General features: G+C 41.0%; 1 protein-coding gene across 1 annotated transcript in view; it reads right to left on the bottom strand.

Annotated features, from left to right (window-relative positions):
- LOC117971977 (zinc finger and BTB domain-containing protein 16-like) overlaps window positions 1–13677 on the bottom strand; it is a 22646-nt gene extending 8969 nt beyond the window's left edge. The window contains exons 1-3 of the mRNA XM_059011183.1: window positions 13586–13677; window positions 11283–11438; window positions 3522–4616 (exon numbers count right to left, since the gene is read on the bottom strand). Coding sequence (XP_058867166.1) covers window positions 3522–4528 — 1007 coding nt within the window. The 5' untranslated portion in view covers window positions 4529–4616; window positions 11283–11438; window positions 13586–13677. The remainder of the gene's footprint in view (window positions 1–3521; window positions 4617–11282; window positions 11439–13585) is intronic.
- Between the last annotated feature and the right edge of the window lie 362 nt (window positions 13678–14039).

The following is a 14039-nucleotide window of genomic DNA, read 5'->3' as shown; positions in this document are numbered from 1 at the left end:
AGCTGTCTGTCAATTACACCTGAAGAGGATTTCTGAGAACCAGTGTCCCTGAACCCCACATCCTCACAGCATCACAGGAAGTGACATCATTCACCCTCGAGCCTCCCGCCACAACAGGAACGTGTTCTGAGCACCGCTTCTGTCTCGCAATGCAATAAAACTAGGTGCTGACACTTTACATTGAGTGTCTGGATCTACTGTGCATGCACATCGTAGTTACTTTGTAAATACACATCGTTACAATGTCAGTATGCATAGTTACAATGTATTTAATGTGTCAATCTTTTTGCATGATATAACCCAAACCCTTTTCTGATACAATTGTGTACTTACCTATATCATGCAAAAAGATTTTCACATGAAGTGCATTGTAACCGTGCATACTAACATTGTAATGGTGTGTGAGCACACCTGCATTTACTAAGTAATTACTATGTAAATACACAGTCATTAGAGACACTTACCAAAGTTTACCACACTGTAAGTGTGCGGTGGGGAGGGCAGCTTGTATTGCAAGTTGGCAACCCAAATTGGATAAAATGTGGAGAAGCAGTAGGAGAATTGAGAGGAAGCGGCCCCAGCCCTGTGAACCGCTTGTGGGGGAAGCGCTGTGTGGTTTCAGTGGGGCTGGGGATGGGGGCGTGGGGGTGGGGTGACACTTTTCCATCCAATAGCTGGGTTTATGCCTGAGATATCCTTTGTACCACTTCCCCCCCTCCCCTGCCCTGCTTAAAACACAAAGTCCTAGCTCAGGAAATGACAGACCGCAGGTTTACAGAACACTGATCAAGCGCTGTTCCTCTTTCAGAAGCGGGTAGTGTCTTCATCCTCTCTGCAGTATGAAGGGCGTGGGGTGAGATGGGTGCCTCTGATGAACCCACAGCAAACGCTACACTGTCTGTTTGTTCACCAGACCGTCCGCTCAACAAAAAGGGCAGAAATTTCACACAGACCGTATCTACGATCTGCGTTATGTAGTTTCTAAAGCTGTAAGAAACTAAGTCAAAACCTTTCAGGCAAAGCCTTCTTTTGGTTTTGTAAGTTGAAACTAGAAGAAACTAAGGCAAGCGGGCGAACATTATGGGCTCTAGTGCCTTCATCAGTGTTATTGAAACTGGAAGAGACCGAGTCAAGCAGACCAGCGTTTGGGCTCTAGTGCCTTCATCAGTGTGATTGAAACTAGAAGAGACCGAGTCAAGCAGACCAGCGTTTGGGCTCTAGTGCCTTCATCAGTGTGATTGAACCTAGAAGAGACTGAGTCAAGCAGACTTGTGTTTGGGCTCTAGTGCCTTCATCTGTGTTATTGAAACTAGAAGAGACCGAGTCAAGCAGAGCAGCATTTGGGCTCTAGCGCGTTCATCTGCAGTGTGCTAAATATTATTTTTTTGCATGCAAGCGTTATTCATTTGAACCCACAAAGCGTGTTTTGACAATCACTTTGGCAAAACATTCGTCCACCCAGCTGTATTGAATGGATAGCAAATGGATAACGTCAAACAGCTTGCTCGTTAAAATCTTCAACATGTATTTGAAGAGCGGATGGACATCTAATAATTCGATGGTTAATGAGAGAGAGAGAGAGAGAGAGAGAGAGAGAGAGAGAGATCGACACCAAACTTACAACTGCATGCAATCACTGCTTCAATCTCTACTGTGCTTATCAAACGTTTTTGGTTTACAGTAAAATCATTTGCACGCGTGTTTGTGTGACTGCAATATTAATAAGGTCACACTGAAGAGTCACGCCTCAAGCAGATTAATTTTAGCATTCCCTTGAACTCAAGTTGCTGACACCGTGAGACGCGAGGTGAATCAACCCATTTGAATATGACCTTTTCTTTTGCGATCGATGTAGCTTTCCTGTGTTTCCGGATCGCCGGGGGCTGGAGGCAGTTCCTCAGAACGTGGATTCCAGGGGGAAAATGTGATTGAGGATAGTTCTGTCAGCAGCCTGGGTGTTTTCTGTGTGTCGTCGTTTTCATTAGAAGTCGTCTAAGAATAACAGTGTGGAAAGTGTTTTAATAGGCAGAGGGCTGCATCTTCTGGGTGTCTTTGATGTACGCTGACTCGTGGGTGTGGGGGACCGCAGGGAGAGTCCCCAGTTACTTCTCTACAGCTCTGGCCAAAAGTTTTAGTATTGAGACATAGTTTTAAAAAAAAATACTATATGAACAGAATTTCTTTTATTTAACATCTTGTAATCAAATAAACTACAAATATATATTGCAAAAAAGGCGTACCGGAAGCCATTAATAGTAGTACAGTAGTATTTCATGTTACATTTTGAAATGTCACATTTTGTCAGTTTTTCATTCATGGAAAACTATATATGTAATTCGATATGTTAAGGTAACATTATTCAGCCAGTTTCATTTGACTTTATGAAGCAAAGTGAGTTAATTAAATAGGGTGATGCAAAACTTTGGGCCAGAGCTGTACAGTAAAGGGGAATGTTTCACTAGTGGAAAGTACACATGGATGGAGCACTCCTGTTAGTCAGAGAGCTGTCTGTGTCACCTAGGCAAATGAGGGACACTCCTTCACTGTGTCAGACACAATGGGAATCCTGCCAGGCTTAGCACCCTGTCATAGCACCTTTGAAGTAACAATGAAATCGCTCATGGAAGTTGCAGTTTGATGTATAATCGCCTCTCCTTCGCTATGGATAAGCACAGGGCTGAGCAATAATGAGAGCAGCAATGAGCCCCATTCCGGGCTCCAGACTGACTCACCCTTGGTCACAGGCTGATAGAATTAGTATGAAACCTTCTTCACTTTAACTTTGCAGTCTCGGGAGGGGCTTTTAATGTGGGGCTGTGAGGAGCAAAAGACCCCAGAGTGGAACTCGGAACCCCACGATAAATGTGATACCCCATAACATACACTGTAGTTTATAGACTAAATAATGAATAGTGTATCTGTAAAGGTGTCATAAAGGATGTCATATACAATATTTATCAAATAATAATTTGTTGTAATACAAGGATAATACAAATGTAAACAAAATGTATATCATATATAAAATGACGTGGAGTTTTCCACGAGTAAAGTAAAAGTGAATTTGATGGCCCTGTTTATTAATAATAATAATAATAATAATAATAATAATAATAATAATAATAATAATAATAATAATAATAATAATAATCACCTCTTTGGTAGGGATAGGATTAACATTCCCTATTCCTGGACAAAAACCTCGTGAGGATGCGGTCAGGCTAAATTGGATAAATGATTGGGAGACAGCTTCTCAGTATCAGCTTGGGACTTGAGGAGGACTGCAGCCTACTCTCTGTCCTGCTCATGGAGATAGTTTTAGCCTCGGTGATTGTCATAACTCCTAAAGGTCTTGACGGGCCATGCCTTTTTGCCTAGAATTTTGTTTTTTTCTGTTTATTTCTGTAATCGAAAGCGAGTCCATTGGCTTACCCTTCCACTAAGAGACTAAAACTTGCAGTTAACAACCTACTTGCAGGGAGAATTATAAGTTAAACCACTGCAAAAATAAAGGTATGACTTACCTGTCTTGGTCCTCTTGAATGCTCCCCAGTAAAGCTGCACCGACACCAGATCTCTTGTCCAGCGTGCTCTGCTTGACCGCTGCACCCGGTTCCTGCCCGCTCTGGAGGAAGCCGTTCCTGAAGGGGCTGAAGCTGCTGAACCCCGCCACTGGAGCTCCGATCCTCAGCTGGGAGTGGGCGATCATGGGGAACATAGGAGGAGCTGCCCTGGGCAAGCCTTGCATCTGGTAGCTGAGCAGGTGAGCCGGGTAGAGAGATGGGTGGGAACTGATGGCCACCAGTTCCCCGTTGGCCAAAGCCATGCCGTGGGTAGTCCAGGGGCTCGTCTTTTTGGAGTCCGTGGGAACCCGGTGAGCCGTGGCAATGACGCTGCCCCGGGGAGGCATCAACTGTCCTTCTTTGGAGGTTGAATGAGGCTCCTCCTCCAGGCTCGACCGCCGGATGCTCTGGGGTCTCCTGGGCTGCGTTCCTGGGGTTCCGGGTTCCTGGCGGAGGGTGGAAGGGAAGGCGTGGCCGTCGATCGGCGATCTCTTGGGGCTGGTCTCCGGGGGAGTCACTGGCGGGGACAGAGACTCACTCTCTTTCCTGGCAGCCTCCCGAATCCTCAACAAGCAAGGCTCGGAGGGCATGGGGGGCTGGGGGGTGTTCTGGGTGGCCAGGAGAAAGAGGCACTGTCTGCCCAGCTGCTCCATCTGCAGCCGCTCTGCAGCCTCCATGAGGCTCTGGAGATCTTCCACGCGGGCCTCAAGGGCTTCTGTGTAGGCGTAGTCCAGGATCTGCTGGAAGGTCCTCCAGGAGAGGAAGTCCAAGGTGCAGCGGTGGCCCTGATCCTTCAGAAGGGCCTCCAGGTGCTTGCTGGTACAGGCCAGGACTAAGCTGTGCGCCTGGAAGGCTCGGCTCTCCACCACGATGACGGCGTCGCACAGCGTGCCGGACAGACGCATCTCGTTGGCTCGCCGCAGCAGGCAGGCGGAATGCTGGGGGTTCTGGAGCCTCACCGTCCCCATGCCGACGGACGCCCAGAGTTCTTCTCACTGCACAAGCAAAGAGGGTCGCGTCCAGACTCTAGGATTGCATCAGCTGTCTCCATTCAATCTGCGAAACAGATGGTTTTTTGGGGAAAGTTATCATTCGACTGCTCTGCAGGATTCTTTGCCAAGACTCTCCCAAGGCTGTGTCTCAATTCAAACCCTACCCCTCTGCATCAAAATGCTATGTAAAACGTGAGGTGAAACAGAATTCTGTCATATTCCTATTGATAAGCAAGGCAAATCACTTCTTTGGTGGAGATAGGATTAAAATTCCCTGTTTAGGGGGAAAAAATGAACCTTGTGAGGATGTGGTCAGGCTGAATTGGATAACTGATTGCTACACGATTCTTCCCTGTCTTCTCAAGCCAGACCAGTGACCTTAGATAAAGGGTGGTCCTTCCAGTCCTGGGAAACTGAACTGCTCCCTTGCCCTCTAAGAGAAAGACTGATCCCCTACAGACAAATAAAGCATGGAGACTGCACTGCTCCCTCCACCCCTCACCCCCTAAGAGAAAGGGTGCTCTTTCTTTTCTATGGCAGGTTTGAGGCACGGGCTACTGCCAATCCTGCACTTTTTATAAACAGCAACACATGAGAATATTATGCAAAGAAAAAATCACTGAGAATCACGCCGTCAGGTTAATTCATTTTTATTAAGATTCAGAACTTCAATTTGGCAAAAACCGCCACCATGCGTTCGCATATACAGCAAGTTGCCATTATACTGTTATTTAAATGACTGTCTGCTACGTTTCATACACCCACAGAAGCAGCACTTGAGAGATAAGGGGAGGAAATATGCTGAGACAAAAGTACGAGAAAGCTAAACAAAATCTGAACTGAAAATGCAATAGTTAAGATTTTCAGATGAGCTATCTGTAGGCATTTTCTGTGGTCTGCTTTACAACCAAGAGCAACTGAAATCTATTTAAATTGAATCTCTTCTGCACTTCCTCTGAGTTCTGAAGTCATTCATTTCAGATTCAGCCCTGTTAATTCATCGTGATCTAAAAACATTAAGCTTCCCCTTTCCTCTCCCTCCGTTCCTAATGACCTCACTGTTTATTCTTCACTAATTCATACCCTCTTACTAGCCCACCAGGGTACTGTGAGACGTGTTCATTCACACAAATGGATTCCTTATACATTTGTTACAAAGCAGCATGGAATGAACAGGGGTAATTAAATCTGCATGGATTAACAGGCTCTGAATTCAAAATGAATGACTTCAGAGTTCAGTGGCAGTGCAGAAGATATTCTGGTGTTTGGTATTCAGTCAGGATTGAGCATCATGCCTTTGCGGCCGTTATTTTTAAGTGATACCCAAACACTGATGTACACTAATATCCAGAAATGAAAATGCAGATATTGGTAATGATGTGTTATGGAGGGATGGTACGCTCCAGAAATGAGACATGCTTTGTTTTTCTCTTGCAGGCTCGCTGAGATCAGACGACTCTGTTGCTAATTCGTTTGACGTGAGCTCGTTCCAAATGCGTCGGAGGAAGAGGCGTTTAATTTCGCGATGACATGTCATCTGAGCGAGCGGTCGATATGTTATGAGGTGGCGTTTATCGCTCCATTGAAGTCGGTTAAGAAGCAGGCTTGAAATTTAATAAGAACAGGCAGCCGCTTGTGTTTTTTTTTCAGTGATATTACACTCGATACAAGTTTACCACCGTATACATTTGCATCACAGTTTAGCCATTTCACGTTTTCTCCGGTTAACCAGCTTTTCACGTTTTATCACAGTTTCCAGTGACGCACAATGCTTGACTGTGCTTAGCTACGCGTTGCCGCACTTTGCAATGTTTTTACCTTGTTACACTGCACCACCCGGAGTCTGGACCTACTCCAATCTAGTTGCACTTTCAGTCAGCGCACGCATGTAGCTCACTTTTCATTGCTGCCAAAAACGCTGCAAAAATAAACTTAGGAGATCAGCAATCAATGGCGCAGAGTTAACACCAAACACACCGTGAGAAATAACCAAAACAACCGCACCTTACCAGAAAACACGCCCACAGCTACAACGCGCAACTCGCAACTTCTTACGCCTTTCTTTCTTCTTTTCTTTCCGAACTTTCTTATTGAAATCTTATCTACCTTTTCCGCGCTTGTTTTTCTTGTTACTTGCGTCATTCGCAACCCTGTCGTGTCTAAAATCATTATAGGCAGGTTTCAAAGCACTGAGGCGATCCGATGCAACGCGGTGCATGGAAGGAGGAACTAGATGAAGCGTTTGTCTGCTTAGCTCCTTATAGTTTGTGATAGAAACGCTGGTGACTTACTGAAGGAAAACTATAGGTATATTTTTTTAAAGAACATAAGAAAGTCTACAAACAAGAGGAGGCAGTTCGGCCCATCTCAGCTCGTCCGGTTCCGAGCAGCTAATTGGTCTCAGTTTTTAAAGGATCCCAGTGATTCTGCCTCAACAGCATGACTAAGCAGCCCATTCCCTTCCCTTCACCGCTCTCTAATATTTCAGCATAGTTCATATAGTATCTGCCGTTCGGATTAAGGCACCATGAGGCAGCCACGTCAAAATCAACGTTTAAACCATTTCGGATTAGTAAATTCAAAAGTGCTCTGTCGGCAGGGTGTTCACTTAGAGTCATTTTGTGAGACTGAAAATGATGCGGTTGTTGATGATGAAATAATGACTTTTTAAAAGTGTGTTTTAATTCATCTATTAAAAAAACCAGAAGATTTCTGAACACTCCAATGCATGTTATTTTGCATCCTCTCAAGATGCGGATAAAACCAGAAGATTTCTGAACACTCCAATGCATGTTATTTTGAATCCTCTCAAGATGCGGATAAAACCAGAAGATTTCTGAACACTCCAATGCATGTTATTTTGAATCCTCTCAAGATGCGGATAAAACCAGAAGATTTCTGAACACTCCAATGCATGTTATTTTGCATCCTCTCAAGATGCGGATAACTGCACCCTGCATGAAAACCTCTCAGTGTGAGAACCTCAATTTTCAGTCAGTAATCAGTGATGCAGAAACGATAGGCACTGGTGTGTGAAAATGTTAGACCACTTTGTGCTTTAATCAGGCGTCTTAAACAACTTCTAAAACGCCTCACGCATTTTACCGTGTGTGGCCACATGTTCCCTTTTCTCTTACTATTTTAAATCAATTGCATAAAGTCGTTAATTAAATTAGGCAATCATTAATTTGCCTATTTTCTAAGATTTCCAGTTACGGTGGTTTGATTTTATACGCACAACAAATCAAAACTACAGAAGCAATGGGGTTATAATACATTTGCACACACTGTGTGTGTGTGTGTGTGTGTGTGTGTGTGTGTGTGTGTGTGTGTGTGTGTGTGTGTGTATGTGTGTGTGTGTGTGTTTTGTACGGCACTTTCTCAGTATCTTTTAACGAAAAAGGTTGAGTAGCTCTACCCTGATACTTTTTAAGGTGTATTGCAGGTATTTAAAAATTACATTTTGATGAGCCAAAATCTAGGTGTTAAAATTGTCACCAGTTTCGACTGTACAGGGCCGACTGCAAAACAGCCGTTGTAGGGAAGGAAAGTTAGGTTTAAAAACAACCAAACAAACAAACAAACAAAAAGGTTGAATCGCTATTCTCATCTGGATATTACTGGAAACGAGATTTCAAACAGCAGGGCTGACCAGGTTTCGGTTTCAGAACGCTTTGCAGCATTCAAATGGTTAATTTCGATCAAACAGAACAGGCATTATTCATTCATAGGAATGAACTGCCTGGCTTTAGAACGAGGGAAACATAAAAATCTGTTATTGTGGATTACAAAACCCCTCTGAACCGTTTATATTATTATTATTATTATTCCTTAGCAGACGCCATTATTACCCGTGTCGTTTATAACATGTTTATAACATATACATATATAACGTGTTATACACATGTTATAAGCGACATTAGTAATATTAACAATAACAACAATTAATGACTGTACAGAAATTCAACTAGAATAATAAACTGATCTACATAAAATCTTCTGAACTTTATAATTAACATCAAATGAAGCATCACACTGGCTGTGAGGATGTAAGATGTAACACCCTGCTATTCACTGTTAAATAAGACTCCTCACAGATTTTTCTGGAATTCAGCTTGTATTCGTTTGACTGGGGAGCAAACCAGAAAACATAAAAAAGACACAAGCATAAAGATCTCTCATCTAGACCTTGAAAAGACAGCCTGGTATTTCAAACATAGAAAACCGCTTCGCTTGTGTAATGTCTGATTTATGAATGTATTTCAAACGATAAATAAACCAAAAATACCACTTAAAACAACTACTACTACTACTACTACTACTACTAATAATAATTAAATAAGAAAAATAAGGTGGTAACCCTTTGATCCAGATACATCAGATCTCAATTAAAGTGTGTCCAGTTTATCCATGTCTGTCTATCTGCCTGTCTATCTATCTATCTATCTATCTATCTATCTATCTATCTATCTATCTATCTATCTATCTATCTATCTATCTATCTATCTATCTATCTATCTGTCTATCTATCTGTCTAGATGTTCATTTGCAAACCTTTTTTTTTTCTTTGACATATTTTAGACACATTTTGTATAAATGAAATTTAAATGTTGATAACAAAACAGCAGAGCGCATGCAGGCCTGCATTCTATGGTATTCAACGCGTTCTCAACACTGAGCTTTTCCTCAGAAATATTATATGTGGACTGGATTGGCAACTTAAAAGAAAAAAATAAAAACCCCAAAAACCTCACTCTCAAACTCAAACATGAACTTGCAGAAGCTCAAGTCAAGTCACCGCACGCGTTACAGCAGTGAAAATAATCATGTGCTGTACTTTACTATACACGAGGGCCCGTCAGTGTTTCTTATTATTCTGATGTGTAAAACAGACAATAACACATCAGTACCAGGGACTGCTCTGAGAAAGCAGACGCGTTTCATACTATTTCACTTGGTTTCTTAGTTTCAAGTCAAGTCTGCAAACATTTCCGCTCCTGTCATGCACTTGAGAACGACTGCTTGCTTTCGGATTTGCTTCTGTGTTTAAAGAGAACCAGATGCTGCTGAAAAGGTTAGAAATTCAAATCCATTTTTCTGTTTCTAAAGAAGCAGGTTCAGCAGGGTTTTTTTTTAAATAAGCAATGCAGCTACAAAAGTCTTGCAAAGGATGTAATCCACAATAACAGATTTATTAATAAGAATGAGATGCTGAAGCGATGTAGTGTTAGACATCACACAGTAAATGCAGTACAGGAAACTTTTTATAATGACTGGAAGCCTTATTTATTTCACAATATTTAAATTAGCTGCTATATATATATATATATATATATATATATATATATATATATATATATATATATATATATATATATATAAAGCAGCTAACTGATACATTTTTTATTTTATCAATTATTCACATTTTTTTGTACCTAAATTACCTTTTGCTTTTTGATTTTGCTCCTTTTGATACACAATATTTTTTCTTTTTGCAATTTTTTTCGCTTTATTCAAATTTCAAATATGATATAATAATAAATTATTTTGTATATTTTATATTTTAAACTTTATACTATATATATATACTAATTTATTATTATATAAGTTCAGGGCATTTTAGAATATATATATATATATATATATATATATATATATATATATGAGGAAGACATTCATGTACATGGAAGCTTTGTATAAAATAAAATTAATTTTAAGAAGGTGCTGAAGAATATAAGACGCTTTGTATTTTTTTAAAATGCTTTAAAGTTGATAAAATGTAAGACGATTTTTCTGCACAACATCCATGGTCATGTCTTAAACAATAGGGAACAGTTCTTGTGAGCGGGTGGCCAGTCCTTTCTCCAGAGACATCAAGAATCAAGAGAGGTGGGCAGTGATAAGAACGGTGTGTATGACCTTGTAGAGACAGTCATTAAAATTGTATATAAACTGAACACTCCCTGCTTTAATCATGAGCTGCAACGTTTCGACTTCTGTCTTCTCCAGACAGCACCGCAGAACTGGGCAGACAGGCTGGTGTCGTTGGTTAAAGTTTGCACAAAAAAAAGAGATCCGACCAACGATGAGACAGACAGATATAATAGACATTTGTACACGGCTTAGAAACTTGCAAAGAAACCGGACCGTTTTGAAGGCACGCCGAAATGCGATGTTAAAGCTAGTTTCACTCCAAAATGTCATCAGCACAGTGTTTTTTGTCATTCGCATCGTTTACTATGAAATAACTAATTCTTAACAACAATAAATAAATAAAACATGTTAGTAATAGCTAATACATGAAAAATAACATAACGTACAAACATCAGAAACTATACACGAAATGCTTATAACTGTGTTATTAAGTCTGCTGTAACCTTATAACTGTGTTATTAAGTATGTCATAACCTAACTATTGCAGATTTGGCAATTCAGCCCTTATAAGAGATGTCATAACAACCTAATAAAGCTAGTACCGGTATTACATCATTAAATATATGAAACTCTTATATTTTGTTAATAACACCTCCGGTAACACTTAGAAAAGGACTCCTAAACTAAAGTGACATCACACATGTAAACACGAGTCTGTAAATACATTGAACTCCAGTCACACGGCTAAAAAGACATGACATTTTAGTTCTGACTTGTAAAAAAAAAACAACCCAATGACATCTCACAGCAGAAAAAAAGAATTCAATAAAACAAACAAAGACTCTTCTTAACCTACTGTGCACAAGTCCAGAAACACATCCCTCCCTGTCAGAACCGAATGCAGGGGTGTATTATCTGAAGAATGGGTTAAATAGTCTAGTTTGAGGTAGAAGACGGTCAGAAGCCAGTTTCTTCTTGCTTCTCGCTGTTCACTTGTAAGAACGTACTGGTACTACAAGAAGAGCAGAGAGAGAGAGAGAGGGAGAGAGAGAGAGAGAGAGAGAGGGAGAGAGAGGGAGAGAGGAGGCCATTGAGCCCATCAGTACCAGTGTGCAGAACCTCCTTCTTTCTATACAGCATTGAGAAATAAAATCAGAAAACTCTGTGACACAGGCCTGGCTGTGAATGGGAAAGATGAATCACATCATGAAATATCTTTTTCTCTTAATGTATCTAGGGCATCCACACCTTTAACAACATTGTGGTCGTTTCCTGTTCAAATCGGCCTAATCTGTGCAATCTACAACACTGATACTGTGAAATCCTGTTTTTTTTTTTTAATTTTCCAGTGTCGTTTTGTTTCATACAGAGCTATTTTTACCAGCCCCCCCCCAGCTCAGAAAGTTATAAAGATTTTTAAAAATAACGATAATCGTGAACCGCCGTGAACCGACAAAACAAAAACACAAAAAAACACAAAAAACACCACAATAAAAGTTTTTACTTCATCTATTTTTTTTATCTATTTTTATTTCATAGGCTTGTGAAGAAATGCAGTGAAGTTTGAGATGAGTTTAATGTTTTTATAATATTTTCCCATACATACATCTATATCTGAATCTGAATGCATAGAGACCGACGCAAACTACCACCAAAAATATTACCTTGCAAATGTGAGAAAAATGCATATTATACATTGTGTATTCTTCATATGGAGCCATGGCAAAAATACATTTATTTAACTATATACTAGTGGAATATGAAAGAGATTTGATCTACTATATATATATTGAGTTTGAAGTTTTCCATGAAGTTTGAACTGAACCGCTGTTTAAAATTCTTTCCTGATAATTACAGACAGTTTTCTATTCATGAAACTTTTTCTAGTGATACAATTAAAACAAGGTCCTAGTGCTCTGTGAAGGAATCATTGAAAAGCGAGCTGTGCCCACCAGGCCCGTTCGCTCAACAGCGAGATTCTGTTCAAGTGTATTTGAAAGCATGTTTTCAGTGCAGCCCTGCTTATGCTGCAATCTAATCTGCAGCAAGTGTTGACTGCGATGCAAGTGCGATTAAAAAGTGGTGCCTCTTTAAAAGCACTTGAACAGCTGATGTAATGGTTCAGAGAATCTCTGCACAAGCCGCTACGCAGGGACAATTAACAGATAACCAAAGCCGCTGGTTATGAACATGTTATTAAGCTGGTTATAAACAGCTAATAACCAAATGGGGTGGCTTTGGGGCATCCCGTCTTCAAATGAACGACTCTAAGGAGCAGCGCCCGTCCCGTAAGAGCAGTGGTACCCCAGATATCATTCATTCATGCAAAGAGGGGTTTTCTATTTTTCTTTGTTTGCGGTTTTACTTTCCAAGACGGGTTCCTGTCCTGGTGACAGCCAAGCTAAGCCGTGAGCAGCCCGGCTGCATGTATTCACCAGTCTGTCTATCAATCCAGGTTGAAAGAGCATGTGTGACCCATTCAAAGATGTGTCCTTCCTCTACTCTCTTCAACTGCAACAGAACCTCAGCAGCAAGCAATGGTGACGCTTCCCTTGAAGTGTCTCCAATTACTTACAGAGCAGTTACTGAATCAATACAGGTGCGCTTCCACATCATTACAATGTTATTATGCATAATTACAATGCGCTTATTGTGTAAATCTTTTTGCATGATATAACCCTAACCCTAACCCTAACTCCAAACATGACTCTACCCCTAACCCTAACTCTAACCCCTTTCTGATACAATTGCGTACTTACATATATCCTGCAAAAAGATGTGCCTGTTAAGTACACTGTAACTGTGCATGATAGCATTGTAATGCTGTGTAAGCACACACATGCATTTACTATGTAACTACTATGTAAATACACAGTCATTTGAGACACAGCATGTTAAGAGTTGCCCAAGAGACTGACTCACACAGAACAATTGACTGTAGTTTTTTTTTTAAAAGCAGCACTGACATTCAAGGGGAAACTCTGAGTATACTATACAAACTCTTTATAATATGGAACAAATAACCCAGTACAATTCAGCTCCCATAGCCAAGAATGAGAAAGCAAGCTGAACAAGGGTTCAATTAAGATTCAAGCACAAAAGAGTAGCCTGGAGACTGCTGTGGTGTCCGTCTAGAAATAAAAGAGAGTTTGAACTCACCCAGTTTACGATCCTATCAGCCTACCCTTCATCCTGTCTGCACCAAACCCGAACGCACGCTGTGGCTTTGAAGAGCTACAGACTCTCTGTATTACCAACATGTGTTACACTTCGGTCATCAGCAGCGTGAAACTCCCGCCCCTCTCGCTGTGCCTCAACCTCATTGGTGACTCCTGAGTGCAAGCCAGGCTGGTGATTGGGCAGTGAGCACGTCACTTTGGGAGAATGTTCAAGCCATTGCAATCAGTGATGCGATTACTGGATCTGCACTGTGAAGTGGCTACGAGTTCAAACACTGATGGGAGAGATCTAGCCAAACAGATATCATTTTAAAACTGTTTTCAACACCCCCTTTTGTTTTAACATTGAACATGTCATTAATATCCAAGGTAACACTTTCCATTAAGAGTCTCTAATTACTGTGTATGTACATAGCAGGGTTAGGGTTAGGGTA

The sequence above is a fragment of the Acipenser ruthenus genome, chromosome 41 (assembly GCF_902713425.1).
Source record: "Acipenser ruthenus chromosome 41, fAciRut3.2 maternal haplotype, whole genome shotgun sequence".
Lineage (NCBI taxonomy): Eukaryota > Metazoa > Chordata > Actinopteri > Acipenseriformes > Acipenseridae > Acipenser > Acipenser ruthenus.
The sequence above is the reverse complement of the archived record's forward strand: the minus strand, read 5'-3'. Positions and strand labels throughout refer to the sequence as shown.